Raw genomic sequence first — 14,799 nt, 5'->3', positions numbered from 1 at the left:
GTCACATACCAATCTCCCCCTTTTTTTGCCTGCACACTAGACTGACTAGAGCGTCGGAGTGTCTTTGCAGGTGACACCCCCCTTTCACATCTGAAGAGCTCGGGACCTCGCCTACCCCCAATCTGGAGACGTACGACCAGACGACTTCCCCTTCGTTGACTAGGATACTTATCCGATCCGTCCGGTACCCGACCTACCGAACATTGGCACCGTCTGTGGGGATCGACCATGGACTTCGTACTGGTCCAAACTGGAACAAGCCGCGAGGCCGAGCCTGGAGGGGATGCCGCTGCGACTGCTTCCCAGCAACATCCAAGGTCCCCTCCGAGACACACAACACAATCCCACAAGAGACGCCCCTTCGGGGGAACTGGCGACAACCACGCCAGAATAATGCAGGAACTACGCCATAGGATGCAAGGCTTGGAACGCCGGCTAGCAGACAGGGAGCGCGACCAACACACCCCAGAATAAAGCCACTCCCGCTCTCACTTTAGGAGCCACTCCAGACGCACGCCCAGCCCCCAGGCAGAATCCGAGAGCACTGGGGAAAGAGGACGCGCGAGAAGACGCCATGACCCCGTCATTTATGCCTGACATGAAAGGCGGCGTACTACAGATCGAGGAACCGAAGACGCTCGTCGGGAGGACGACGAAGGAAGAACAACGAGAACACGGGGACCCGTGATAATGGGGGCGACCCCGTTTCATCATTCCATACTCGAGGTCCGGCTGCCAAAACATTTTTACAAGCCAACAGACATGAGGTACGACGGAACGCAAGACCCACTGGAACATCTCATGGCCTTTGAGGCCAAAATGAACCTTGAGGGAGTGGGAGACAAAGTAAGGTGCCGCACCTTCCCGATAACCCTAGCGGGACCTGCAATATGGTGGTTCAATAACCTCCCGCAGGGCTCGGTGACCGGCTTCGCAGACATCAGCCATGCCTTCTTAGCCCAATTCATGACCAGAATTGCAAAGGCGAAGCACCCAATCAACCTGCTCAGGGTGACTCAGCGACCTGACGAGTCGACCAGGAAATACCTAGACAGATTCAACGATGAGTGCCTGGAAATCAACGGGCTGACGGACTCAGTCACAAGTTTATGCTTGACGAATGGACTCCTGAACGAGGACTTCAGAAAGCACCTTACCACGAAACCAGTGTGGAGTATGCAGGAAATCCAATGTGTGGCCAAGGAGTACATCAACGACGAAGAAGTGAGCCGAGTCGTGGCCGCCAACAAACGGCAGCCCTCTCACAACCAAGACCGGCACCGCAGAAGCAGAGAAGGACAAAAGGAACATGCCAGAGACGGCGGCCCGAGCAAGGCACCCAGACCATTTCCTCGTGTCAGGAAGTTCACCAACTACACTCTCCTCACCGCGCCGATCATGGAAGTTTATCAACAAATTGCCGAAAAAGGGATCTTGTTGAAGCCCCGACCACTGAAGGAACAAACAGGGAAAAACCGAAGCCTCTACTGTGATTATCACAAGGGCTATGGGCATAAAACCCAAGACTGCTTTGATCTAAAGGATGCACTAGAGCAGGCCATCAGGGATGGAAAGCTAGCCAAATTTTCCCACCTTATTAGGGAGCCGAGGCGACGGAATCGCGACCACGACGGTGAGGATAGGACTCGGGCACCGAAGCGACGCCAAGAACCGGAGGACGACGATTGGGGCCTCACCATAGTGAACGTGGTAACAGCTAGGAATGCAGCACCCACGTCAAGGTCGGCACACAGGAAAGACGCCAAAAGTCCTGGCGGTCTCCTCATCCTCTACGCGAAGCACTAGGAAGCTCCCACCCATTTCGTTCGGCCCGGAGGATCAGTGGTTCGATGAGATCGGAGGGAGTCCTCCCATGGTCATAACGGCCAGGGTAGGAACTGGTCTCGTCAAACGAATCCTTGTAGATACGGGGGCAGACTCAAACATCATGTTCCGCAATGTGTTCGATGCTTTGGGCCTAAAGGACGCCAACCTACAGACACACCAGCACAGTGTCGTAGGGCTCGGCGACCATTTCATCAAGCCAGATGGCATAATCACCCTGCCGATCTCATTGGGACAAGGCCAGGGGAGAAGAACGGTAATGGCCGAATTTGTGATCCTACAGGACTCCACCGCCTACAACATCATCCTGGGGAGAAAGACAATCAACGACCTAGGAGGAGTCATCAGCACGAGGATGTTAGTAATGAAGTTCATAACTGAAGAAGGGTCAATAGGATCTGTGAGAGGAGACCTGGAAACGGCAGTCGCTTGCGACAACGCCTGTCTCTCGTTAAGAAAAAAGTCTAAAGAGGCATCGGGGATATTTCTCGCCGACTTGGATGTCAGAGTTGATGACAAACCAAGACCCGAACCCGAAGGGGACCTGGAGAAGTTTAGGGTCGGGAACTCGGAGGAAAAATTCACGTTCGTCAATAGGAACCTCCCCCATGAGTTAAAAGGACCTTTGATGGAAATGATCAGAGCCAATGGCGATTTGTTCGCCTGGACACCTGTCGACATGCCGGGCATAGACTATGGCCTCATGTCGCACCACCTAGCCATCAGACCGGAAGCCAAACCAGTAGCCCAAAGAAGGAGGAAAATGTCTCAGGAAAGAGCAGAGGAAGTGGCCAGACAGACGGCCGGCCTCCTCGAAGCGGGGTTCATCCGGGAGCTGGACTATTCGACCAGGCTATCAAACGTGGTCCTGGTAAAAAAGCACAATGGGAAATGGAGAATGTGTGTGGACTACTCCGATCTCAATAAAGCATGCCCTAAGGACTGCTACCCTGTTCCCAACATTGACGCACTTGTCAACGCGGCTGCAGGATACCGGTATCTGAGTTTCATGGATGCCTACTCCGGCTACAATCAGATACCGATGCACCGGCCAGACGAGGATAAAATGGCGTTCATTACGCCAGGGGGGACCTACGGCTACAGGGTGATGCCGTTTGGCCTGAAGAACGCGGGGGCAACGTACCAGAGACTGATGAACAAAATATTCTCCAACCTCATCGGCAAGACGGTGGAAGTTTACGTGGATGATATCCTCGCAAAGACCACCCGCCCTGACGATCTCATAAGCGACCTGGAAAACATGTTCACATCCCTCCGACAACACGGCATGAGGCTCAACCCGCTTAAGTGCGGCTTTGCCATGGAGGCCAGAAAGTTCCTGGGATTCATGATAACCCAGAGGGGAGTGGAGGCCAACCCTGAAAAGTACCAAGCAATACTCTAGATGAGGAGTCCGGGCTGCATCAAAGACGTTCAGCGGCTGACGGGAAGGCTCACAGCGTTGTCCCATTTCCTCGGTGCATCGGCAGCAAAGGCCCTACCCTTTTTCGCTTTGATGAAGAAGGGAATAGCATTTGAGTGGACCCCTGCGTGCGAAGAAGCTTTCAACCACTTCAAAGAGATTCTAGTAGCACCCCCAGTGCTCGGGAAGCCGAAAGCCGGAGAGCCACTCAATCTGTACCTAGCCATCACAGAGGGGGCGCTCGCAGCGGTGTTGGTGCGGGAAGAAGGGAAGGCCCAGCAACCGATCTACTTTGTGCGTAGAGAACTGCAAGGGGCAGAACTTAGATACAACAAGCTGGAGAAGCTGGCACTGGCACTTCTGGTCTCCTCCCGCCGATTGCGACAGTACTTCTAGAGTCACCAGGTGGTCGTGAGAACGGATCAGGGGATTCGTCAGGTGCTTCAGAAACCTGATCTAGCAGGAAGGATGATGACCTGGGCCATCGAATTGTCCCAATATGACTTGAACTACGAACCTCGACATGTAATCAAGGCGCAAGCAATGGCAAACTTCCTGGTGGAGGTAACCGGGAACCCAATTGAAGTCATGGACACACGGTGGAAGTTCCATGTAGACGGAGCCTTCAACCAGACGTCTGGGGGCGCCGGGATCATCTTAGAAAGCCCGGCCAGAGTCATCTACGAACAGTCGGTCAAGTTCGAGTTTTCCGTATCGAACAACCAAGCAGAATACGAAGCCCTCCTGGGGGGTTTGGTTCTAGCTCAGGAAGTTGGGGCCACGAGGCTGGAAGTATGCAGTGACTCGCAAGTCATCACTTCGCAAGTGAATGAAAGCTACCAAGCCAGAGACTCACTGCTACAGAAATACTTAGAGAGGGTCAAAGAGCTGAGCAAACAATTTGAAGAGATCACGATCCAACACGTTCCAAGGGAGAGGAACACACAGGCAGACCTCCTATCCAAGCTGGCGAGCACAAAACCTGGAATCGGCAACCGCTCCCTCATTCAAGGCATCACGAAAGAGCCGGCAGTTGCCCTCCACCTGACCAAAATAAGCCCTTCTTTGGTTGGACCCCATCACTGACTTCCTAGAAAGCGGCAAACTCCCTGAGGATGAGAAGGAAGCCAAAGCGTTAAGAGGAGAAGCCGCCAAATACACGGTCATACAAGACCAGCTATTCAAAAAGGGACTCAACCAACCTTTGCTGAAATGCTTACACCCCGACCAGACGGACTACGTACTTAGAAAAGTCCATGAGGGGTGCTGCGGCCATCACATCGGGGGCAAAGCCCTAGCAAGGAAGCTTATCCGAGCTGGATACTACTGGCCAACAATGATGAATGACTCCAGAAAATTCGTAAAAAAATATGCGAAGTGTCAACAGAACGCCAACTTCCACAAAGCTCCAGCTTCCGAACTGAGCCTACTGACGTCTACCCAACCTTTTGCACAATGGGGAATCGACCTCTTAGGACCCTTCCCGGTCGGCCCAAGACAAGTCAAGTATCTCATAGTTGCCATCGCCTACTACACCAAATGGATAGAGGCTGAACCAATGGCCAGCATATCCTCATCTAATTGTAGAAAGTTCCTGTGGAGGCAGGTGATAACCCGATTCGGCATCCCGGAGATTGTCATATCGGATAATGGGACACAGTTCACTGACAAGAAGTTTGCAGAATTTCTCACCGGCTTGGGGATAAAGCAGATGTTCTCCTCGGTTGAGCATCCCCAGACAAATGGACAAGTGGAGTCCGCAAATAAGGTTATCTTATTAGGTCTCAAGAAGTGTCTAGATAGCAAAAAAGGCGCATGGGCCGACGAGCTCGCCTCGGTCCTCTGGTCCTACCGAACAACCGAGCAAAGTTCCACAGGAGAAACCACCTTTCGCCTAACATACGGAGTCGATGCGGTGATACCCGTAGAAATCGGCGAGTCGAGCCCACGGTTACTTCTCGCAGGAGTAGAAGAAGCAGTAGACAAAGACCTGGTAGACGAGGTTAGAGAGATGGCCCACTTATCAGAGGTAGCGCTGAAACAAAGAATAGCCCTACGCTACAACACCAAGGTCCTCAGGAGGGAATTTGAGGAAAAGGACCTCGTCCTGCGGCGCAACGACATCGGGCAACCGACCCCGGGAGAAGGAAAGCTGGCAGCAAACTGGGAAGGCCCCTACAGAATTAAAGAAGTGCTTGGCAAAGGTGCCTACAAGCTGGAAAGGCTCGACGGCAAAGAAATCCTGAGAACATGGAATGCAGGTAACCTGAGGAGGTTCTATTCATAGCTTGGGCGCACCGACCAAGCGGCCTGACGAGCTAGATAGATGTTTACTTTTACCAAATGTTATTTCCCAATGGTTTACTTTTATCAAATTCCTACCGTGTTCATGAATTCGTTTAGCTAACGACTATTCTCTAACACGTACCCCACACAATCGCGTTCTTTAACGGGAACCCGGGACTGATCACCCCGGGAGCCAGTCGGATCAGAGCCATAACTAACGGCCGCGATAACGTGATCAAGGCGGTTTCAACCATGCTACCAACGTAAACGGCAAAACGGACACAAGCAATAAGTCCACACCGGAACAACGGTAACAAAAAACAATACTAAACAAACAAGATAAAGGCAATACTTTAAAGCCGACCAGGCGACCATTAAAACATAGCAAAGGTCTTAACAGTTGCAACAAAAGTATCTTACAAGGCCATACAAAAGCAAAAGTTACAAGAGTTCACTTTCGGGGCATATCAACAATCTTGCCGTCCTGAATTGTTTTGAAGACCCCAATAGCCGATGTGTCGAAGTCTGGAACCACGATCTTCACCTGAGCCTTGAGAGCCTCCTCAGTCATGAAGATCGCGTTCTTTCTTTGCTCTTTAGTCGCCTTGTGCTTCTTCTTAAGCTCTTCAACTTCGGCCTGGGCAGCCTTAGCCGACGAAATGGCCTGGTCGCGCTCCTTTTCCACAGCAACCACACGACCTTGCGCGGCATTGAGCTGGCTCTCCAGATTCATCTCCCGCTCGGTCAAACGGGAAACGGTGGCGTCGGAGGCCTTCATCTTTTCCTCAAAGGACGCAGCCCTCTCCTCGGCACCCTTGCACCCTTTCTTCACCTCGGACAGCTGTTCCTGAAGCTTCTCAACCTGGGCCTTGAGTTTGTTGTTGGCTTTGGCAGCGGTTTCAAGTTTCCTTCGCAATGCCTGCATGCCCGACAACTCAAACTCGGCCTTCCGAGCTATCACAGCTCCACGAAGAAGGGTGCGATACATCCATCTCACCCGGGTTGCAAGCTCAGTACCGAGAAAGTGGTCCTCCGTACCAGGGATCAGCTGATTGTCTATAAAGGTGCCAGCATCGAAGTTCCTTGATAAACCACTATTTTATGGTTTATCTTGTGCTCAATTGAGTGGTTTTTATCTACTCTTTACCCACTTATTCATACTATTTGCATGGTTTTATATTTGCCTTCCTAATTATGTGCTTTAATTGAAAACATGTTTCTTTGGACTTATATTTGCTAATATTAATGCTCTCTTATTACCATCAGATGCCTTGATATGTGTGTTAAGTGCTTTCAGAGATTACAGGGCAGGAATGGCTCAGAGGATAGAAAGGAAGCATGCAAAAGTAGAAAGAATACAAGAAGTTGGAGAAATTGCTAAGCTGTCCAGCCTGACCTCTTCGCACTCAAACGGCTATAACTTTAGCTACAGAGGTCCAAACGACGCGGTTCCAGTTGCGTTGGAAAGCTAACGTTCGGGGCTTTGATTTGATATATAATATGCCATAGTTGCTCTGACGCTAGGCGACGCGACCGCGTGCTCCATGCGGCCGCATCGCAGTGATGGAAATCAGCGTGTTTGAATTCTTCTCCAGCGATTTCTGGGCTGTTTTCGACCCAGTTTGCGGCCCAGAAAACACAGATTATAGGCTATAAAGTGGGGGAATCTACCCATTCATGAGAGGCTCTCATAATTCACAATTTTTAGGAGTAGATGTAGTTTTTTTAGAGAGAGAGGTTCTCTCCTCTCTCTTAGGATTAGGATTTAGGACTTCTCTTAGTTTTAGGAGTGACTCTCAATCCCAGGTTCAATGTTCTTTTTATTTATTTCTCCAATTTAATTTGTATGTTAGATTTAAGTTCTTTTGTGAATGCAATTCGCGGTATTTTCAGACTTAATTTTGCTTTGCTTTATTTATATGAATGCTTTTAATTTAATTTAGATATTTTCCCTTTTGGTCTTGGTTAAGAAATCAGTAACTCAGGAATTATCCAACTCAATAGCATAATTGATAATTGTTATCCTTGCTAATTGAATTGATCTTCAATAATCCCAATCTTTTCTTAGGAATTAACTAGGATTCAAAGATCTAACTAATTAGTCGCTTGACCTTCCCTTGTTATAGCAAAGGTTAACTAAGTGGAATTAAGATTCAGTTTTCATCATCATTGATAAGGCTAACTAGACTGGACTTCCAATTTCTTATACCTTATCAAAAGTTTATTTTTCAGTTATTTATTTATTTTATTTGTCATTTAAATATATTTGTGCTCATTGCCCAAGCTCCAAAACCCCCAATTTACAAAACTCATAACCAATAATAAGAACATACTTCCCTGCAATTCCTTGAGAAGACGACCCGAGGTTTGAATACTCGGTTATCAATTTCAAAGGGGTTTGTTACTTGTGACAACCAAAACGTTTGTATGAAAGGACTTTTGAAGGTTTAGAAACTATACTTGCAAGGAGGATTTATCCGCAATTTCTAGACCACGCAAAAGTTCTCTCATCAAAATGGCGCCGTTGCCGGAGAATTGCAAACGTGTGCCTTATTATTGGTTATTGTAAATATTTTTTTGCTTTTTGCTTGTTTATTTGTTTTTATTTTTGTTTTTATTTTTTACTTTTTCATAAATTAAGAGGTTATTGGTTTTTATTTTAAAATTTTTTTATCTTATCTTATCTGATTTCAAAAATCAAATTTCAAAATTCAAATTTCAAATTTCTAAAATTCAAATTTCAAAAATTTAAAATTCAAAATTTAAATAACCTTTTAATTTAAATTTGTTTTTATTTTTGTTTTTAATTTTTATTAACTAACTATGAGTTCTCACCCCTCTCGCTTCAAGTTTGATTCCAATGTTGTTGTTAGGAATGGAAACTATAATGAGAACAGGCATCAAGGTTGGAAGAATCAAAGATGGGAGGAGCCACAAGGATTTAATCAACCCTCATGGCAACAACCACCTCCAATGGACTATCAACAACCATTCTGTGATGCATATCAAGGCAATGGCTATGGTGAGCGCTCTTTTGATTATCAACAACCACCACCATACGCCTATGAACCCTCTCCTCAACATAACTTTGGACCACCAAACTCACAAGCCCCTTTCCGCCATTCACTTCCATATGACCCTAACCCTCAACCACCATACCAACCACCCTATGAACCAAATGAGCCATACATAGATCCACCCCAACCTCCATTAGATAACAATACACTCATCTCTAACATCATTGGTCTCACCTCTACACTCCAAAATCTTATATCCCGCATGAACCAACCCTCTACCTCCAATATTCAACCCTCAAGCTCTAGTGCACTTCCTTTTCAACCACATAATGATCTTTTCATCCCATCACCACCTTCCATGGAAGAGCACCCACATCCATCAATCCAAGAGCAAAATGATCCCAATTATGATATTGATATGGAACAGGAAAGAAGGAATCATCTTCGCGAATCCATACTTCATAAAGAGCTAGAGGAGGCCTTACGGGTAAAGGTAGGAGAGACCCTTGAAGATGAAAGAGTAGTTGAAAGGAGTTGTCATGGAAAGAAAGTCATCGAGGATGAGTACGATTTTATACTTAAACAACTGGACAAAGCAGCAATTATTAAAAAGGAAGTGGTTGCAGACTTAAGAGATGCTGTACCTCCATTAGAAAGTCCAGTCACAGAGCCTCCTTCCATGCCCTTGGTGAGCAATGAAAAAGAGATTGAATTGGAAGAAAGCTACCAAGAGGAAAAGGTTAATATTGAAGAAACTTGCAAGGAGGTGAAAGTTGTCAGAGAAGAGCACAAGGGAGTGGAGCTTGCAATTTCATTAAAAACACCTCCCCCTAAGTTGCCATCATCCTTCACAACATTCAAGTGGGTAAAATTCATATCCCTTAGCTTTCTAATTCCACTTGAATATGGGCTACTGGAGACGGATGGTCAACTTAGAGCTCTTTGTGGCATTAAGAGTAAGAGGAAGATGGTCAGTGGTAAGAATTATCCTGCAAGGTTCATTATGGTTGGAAGCCTTAAGTTTAAACGCAAAGGTTGGTGTAGAGCTCAATTGAATGGGTCTAGGAAGCTGTTTGGTAGCTACAGTGAGAATTCAAATTACTTATCACCCGGCTGGAAAAATACAAATCTCAACAAAAATGGGTGCAAAAGCAAGATTTGGGATCTTGGAATCTGCTCTGACACTTGTTACCCCGGGAGCCTAAGAATCTGTTTGAAGCTTCTTAAGGGCTTTACATGCCTAGTTTGGGACTCCGGAGGATACTGGAGATGCAAACATTGGTGGAGATTTCTGGATGAGTTCAAGCACAAGCCACCATAACAGGAAGCTCACCAAATGTCCAACTTAAGGACTTTAACTAAAAGTGCTAGGTGGGAGACAACCCACCATGGTATGATCGTTCCTTTTTCAATTTTAATTTTATTTAGCTTTGTTTGTTTTTGAACTTTATTTTATTGTATTGAACCTGGAGTTTTGCATAACATTCATATTAACACTGCATTTTGCATTTTTTTTTCAGATTTAACAAAAAAAAAACACGCACGCGACGCGGCAGCGTCGCTGACGCGTCCGCGTCACCAGTGCGTTGGGAAGAAAAGAATTGAACAGAGAGTCATGCGAAAGTGTGGCTGGAGGTGCGCTAATGGCACAAATTGATCCACGCGACCGCTGACGCGGTCGCGTCATTTGGAAAAATAGCTTCCCACGCGATCGCGTCACCCACGCGACCGCGTGGCTCTGAGAAGTCGACGTAAATGGGTGCATGGCAGAAAGTTGAGCTGGAGTTGGGCTGGACTCGTGCTGGAAGCCCAAGCCCTCCCACGCGAACGCGTGCCCCACGCGTTCGCGTCATTTTCAAAAGATGGCCACCCACGTGACCGCGTCAACCACGCGACCGCGTCACCCAGATTTTTGGCAAAAAGAGTTTCAAACAGAGAGTTGCGCGACCGCGAGGCTGCACTCGCGCCAATCGCACAAATCAGGCCACGCGATCGCGTGATCCATGCGTCCACGTCACCTGACCTTAACGCGAACCACGCGATCGCGTCACTCACGCGTCCGCGTCACAAGCGGCGCACAGAATATCCAGATCAACTAATTTTCTTATCTTTTCTTCTCTAATCCTTATTTTTCTTATCTTTTCTTATTTCTTTCTTCTTCCTTTCTTATTTTCTTTCACCTCCATTCTATTTTACTTAATTTATTTGCATATTTCATTCATTGCATCTTAATTTTGTGCATATTTTTGTTTTCTTTTCTAAATTCATTATTTTTCCTTTTGTGTTAAAATTTTCTTATTTAACTGTTCCATCTTCTCTTGAATTATTTTGGGTGCTTAGTGACTTGTTTTATTCTGGATAGGTAATATTATTTATATCAATGCCAACCTTTTATACCAGTATTACTTTTGCATTGACATGAATTTATATTATCTCTCCTTCCCCACTCTCTTCCCCATTGTTGTACACTTTGTACCACTGGCATGCCATGGCTTCTATTGTTTTCTCACTTGCATGTTGTAGCTACCATGTAATTGAGACCCCATTATTTGGCATTAACCCACCCATACTGTATTTATTTTCCTATCTTTATTTCTGGGTTACTCTTCTTCCTTTTTTCTTTCAGGATGGCCACCCGGAAGAGAACCGGAAGATGTTTACATGGGGAGACAGGCAAGTCAATCTGCACAATCTATAGAGAAAAGCATCAGTTGAAGCCACCCGTCCACTTGCACATCTTAGCATGCACCGAGAACGGTGCAATCTTTAAGTGTGGGGAGGTCGATACCGATCTCCATGGGTTAGTACCTTCTTGTCTCAACACCAATGTTTAAATTTTCTTTGTAGTTAGTTGTTGCATTTGCATGTTTGTTTGATTTTTGTGCATGTTTTACCACTTGGTTGAAGTAATATTTTCTTTTTCAAGAAACCTTTTAGAGAATTTCACTAATTTGAATAAAATTTAATGTTACACTTGTTTGAGGAAATATTATACTGGAACATGGTTTAGAGCTCGAATACACAAAACTTGTGAGATTTTGAGCCTATTTGAATTGGTTGCATTTTATCAACCAAAAATTTTGTTTTAGTGTGTATTTTTCTCTCTAAAATTGTGATCTTTGTCTTGCTTAATTCTATATTTCCATGGTTTGATGTATGCATGCACTTACATGATTGAGGTCTTTATTTCACTAAGCTTACATACCCATATGGCCTTACCTCTCATTATCCTTTGCAAACCAATTTGAGCCTATTTTACCCCTTTGTTCTTTACTTTAGCTCATCACTAACTCTAAGCGGAAAACAACAATGTCCTTAATTTGAATCCTTGGTTAGCTTAGACTAGTGAGAATGCTTATGATTTAAGTGTGGAAAAAGTGGGTTTGGAAACAATTGGTTTAAGAATTGGGAATTATATATCTTTATGAAAATGTGAAAAAAAAATGTTTAGGACATGATTCATGCATCCAATAATTTAATCATATGCATTGAAAAAAATAAAAAGAAAAAAACATGTATATAATATAAAAAAAAGAGAAGAAAAAGAGAAAAAGAGGAGAAAAATAGCAAATAATAAAAAAGGGACAAAATACCCCAAGGTAAGTGGTAAAAGCAATGCATATGTACTGTACTTGAAATAAGAATTCATGAATATGTGGAAAACATAGTTAATGGACAGTTAGGTTTTGTACTTTGATTACATGGATTGTCTTAAGTTAGGTGGGAAAAGTTTAAGTTAATTAAGGATTCAGATTTTAGTCCACTTGACTAAATACAATTCTACCTTGACCCTAACCCCATCACAACCCTTAAAAGACCTCTTGATTTGTGTATTTGTGCATTAAATTTATGTTGATTGTTAGATGAAGAGCAAGCCTTAGAAAGCAAGGTTAGTAGAAAATTGAGAGAATCGAACCTAAAAACACTTGAGTGATTAGAGTGTATACACTACTAGTGAGGGTTTGATGCTCAATTCCTTGTTCCCTGCTTTCATGAGCTATTTTATTCTTGCAAGTCTATTTGTACTTCATTTTTATGATTTGAATTAGTGAAATCTAGTTCATATTTCCTCTTGAAAGATTTGTTTACTTTTAACTAAGTAGATAGAAACATTTTGCATGTAGTTACATTCATAGGTTGCATTTCATACATTCTACCATCCCTCTTCATCTTATAGCTTCTCTTGAGCTTAGCATGAGGACATGCTAATGTTTAAGTGTGGGGAGGTTGATAAACCTCTATTTTATGGTTTATCTTGTGCTCAATTGAGTAGTTTTTATCTACTCTTTATCCACTTATTCATACTATTTGCATGGTTTTACATTTGCCTTCCTAATTATGTGCTTTAATTGAAAACATGTTTCTTTGGACTTATATTTGCTAATATTAATCCTCTCTTATTACCATTAGATGCCTTGATATGTGTGTTAAGTGCTTTCAGAGATTACAGGGTAGGAATGGCTCAGAGGATAGAAAGGAAGCATGCAAAAGTTGAAGGAATACAAGAAGTTGGAGAAATTGCTAAGCTGTCCAGCCTGACCTCTTCTCACTCAAACGGCTATAACTTTAGCTACAAAGGTCCAAACGACGCGGTTCCAGTTGCGTTGGAAAGCTAACATCTGGGGCTTCGATTTGATATATAGTATGCTATAGTTTCTCTGACGCTAGGTGACGCGACCGTGTGCTCCATGCGGCCGCGTCGCAGTGACGGAAATCAGCGTGTTTGAATTCTTCTCTAGCAATTTCTGGGCTGTTTTCGACCCAGTTTGCTGCCCAGAAAATACAGATTAGAGGCTATAAAGTGGAGAAATCCACTCATTCATGAGAGGCTCTCATAATTCACAATTTTTAAGAGTATATGTAGTTTTTTTAGAGAGAGAGGTTCTCTCCTCTCTCTTAGGATTAGGATTTAGGACTTCTCTTAGTTTTAGGAGTGACTCTCAATCCCAGGTTCAATGTTCTTTTTATTTATTTCTCCAATTTAATTTGTATGTCAGATTTAAGTTCTTCTGTGAATGCAATTCGAGGTATTTTCAGACTTAATTTTGCTTTGCTTTATTTATATGAATGCTTTTAATTTAATTTAGATATTTTCCCTTTTGGTCTTGGTTAAGAAATCAGTAACTCAGGAATTATCCAACTCAATAGCATAATTGATAATTGTTATCCTTGATAATTGAATTAATCTTCAATAATCCCAATCTTTTCTTAGGAATTAACTAGGATTCAAAGATCTAACTAATTAGTCGCTTGACCTTCCCTTGTTATAGCAAAGGTTAACTAAGTGGAATTAAGATTCAGTTTTCATCATCATTGATAAGGATAACTAAACTGGACTTCCAATTTCTCATACCTTGTCAAAAGTTTATTTTACAGTTATTTATTTATTTTATTTGTCATTTAAATATATCTGTGCTCATTGCCCAAGCTCCAAAACCCCCAATTTACAAAACTCATAACCAATAATAAGAACATACTTCCCTGCAATTCCTTGAGAAGACGACCCGAGGTTTGAATACTCGGTTATCAATTTCAAAGGGGTTTGTTACTTGTGACAACCAAAATGTTTGTATGAAAGGACTTTTGAAGGTTTAGAAACTATACTTGCAATGAGGATTTATCCACAATTTCTAGACCACGCAAAAGTCCTTCTGGGCTGGAGGAGGCCCTCTGCCTCTTGGGAGTAGGGACAAGCTTGAAATCATCATACTCCCGCTGGGTGGAGGACGACTGCCCAATACTGGCCGCCTCCTCGAGAATAGGAGAAGCCTGCGTCCCAGCGGAATTCTTGTCGGACATCGCGGTGTCTTGAGGAGAGGGCACAACTTGGCTCCCCTTCTCCTCAGCAGGGCCTTCCGACTTCCCGTCGACCTTCTCGTCCGTCTTCTCCTCGTCGCTATCCTCTAAAAAGGTCTTGACCAAACTTTCAAGCCCAGTTACCGAGGCAGACATCTCCACTACAGCAAACAAACAACCACGTCAGTCGTGAAGTCGGGAATAACAAACAATGATAAACAACATAAAAGTATAAGACAAAATGGCTCACAAATATAACTCCTGGCGGCCTCCCGTTCACCCATAAGGAGGTGGGGGTTCACGGGGCTCTTTCCAAAAATTGCAAACAACACGTCGGCAATCCTCTTATTTACAAGGGACATTCTCTTGTAGGTCACCTTTATGAAGGAGTTGGACCCCGCCCGGAATCTCCAATACGTCGGGATGAGGCGT

General features: G+C 44.5%; 2 protein-coding genes across 2 annotated transcripts; both read left to right on the top strand.

Moving 5' to 3' along the window:
- Positions 1-690: 690 nt before the first annotated feature.
- Positions 691-1,806, top strand: LOC112757151 (uncharacterized). The gene has a single exon (XM_025805757.1). It carries the CDS (start codon positions 691-693, stop codon positions 1,804-1,806), a length of 1,116 nt encoding a protein of 371 aa, XP_025661542.1.
- A 67-nt stretch (positions 1,807-1,873) lies between these two features.
- On the top strand, positions 1,874-3,250 carry LOC140180134 (uncharacterized). The gene is made up of 2 exons (XM_072220542.1): positions 1,874-2,716; positions 2,882-3,250. The coding sequence occupies exons 1-2, from the start codon at positions 1,874-1,876 to the stop codon at positions 3,248-3,250; spliced, it is 1,212 nt and encodes a 403-aa protein (XP_072076643.1).
- The last annotated feature ends 11,549 nt before the right edge of the window (positions 3,251-14,799 follow it).

Source organism: Arachis hypogaea, chromosome 16 (genome assembly GCF_003086295.3).
Source record: "Arachis hypogaea cultivar Tifrunner chromosome 16, arahy.Tifrunner.gnm2.J5K5, whole genome shotgun sequence".
NCBI classification, from domain to species: Eukaryota; Viridiplantae; Streptophyta; class Magnoliopsida; order Fabales; family Fabaceae; genus Arachis; species Arachis hypogaea.
Note: the sequence above shows the minus strand (reverse complement) of the source record. Positions and strands in the feature narration are given on the sequence as shown.

Bases quoted from the DNA above. Each gene is read 5' to 3' on its own strand.
- LOC140180134 (XM_072220542.1), top strand. From the start codon at position 1,874: ATGGTCATAACGGCCAGGGTAGGAACTGGTCTCGTCAAACGAATCCTT. The intron at 2,717-2,881 runs GTAAAAAAGCAC...GGCTACAATCAG, and splicing joins GGCTATCAAACGTGGTCCTG to ATACCGATGCACCGGCCAGA.
- LOC112757151 (XM_025805757.1), top strand. From the start codon at position 691: ATGGGGGCGACCCCGTTTCATCATTCCATACTCGAGGTCCGGCTGCCA.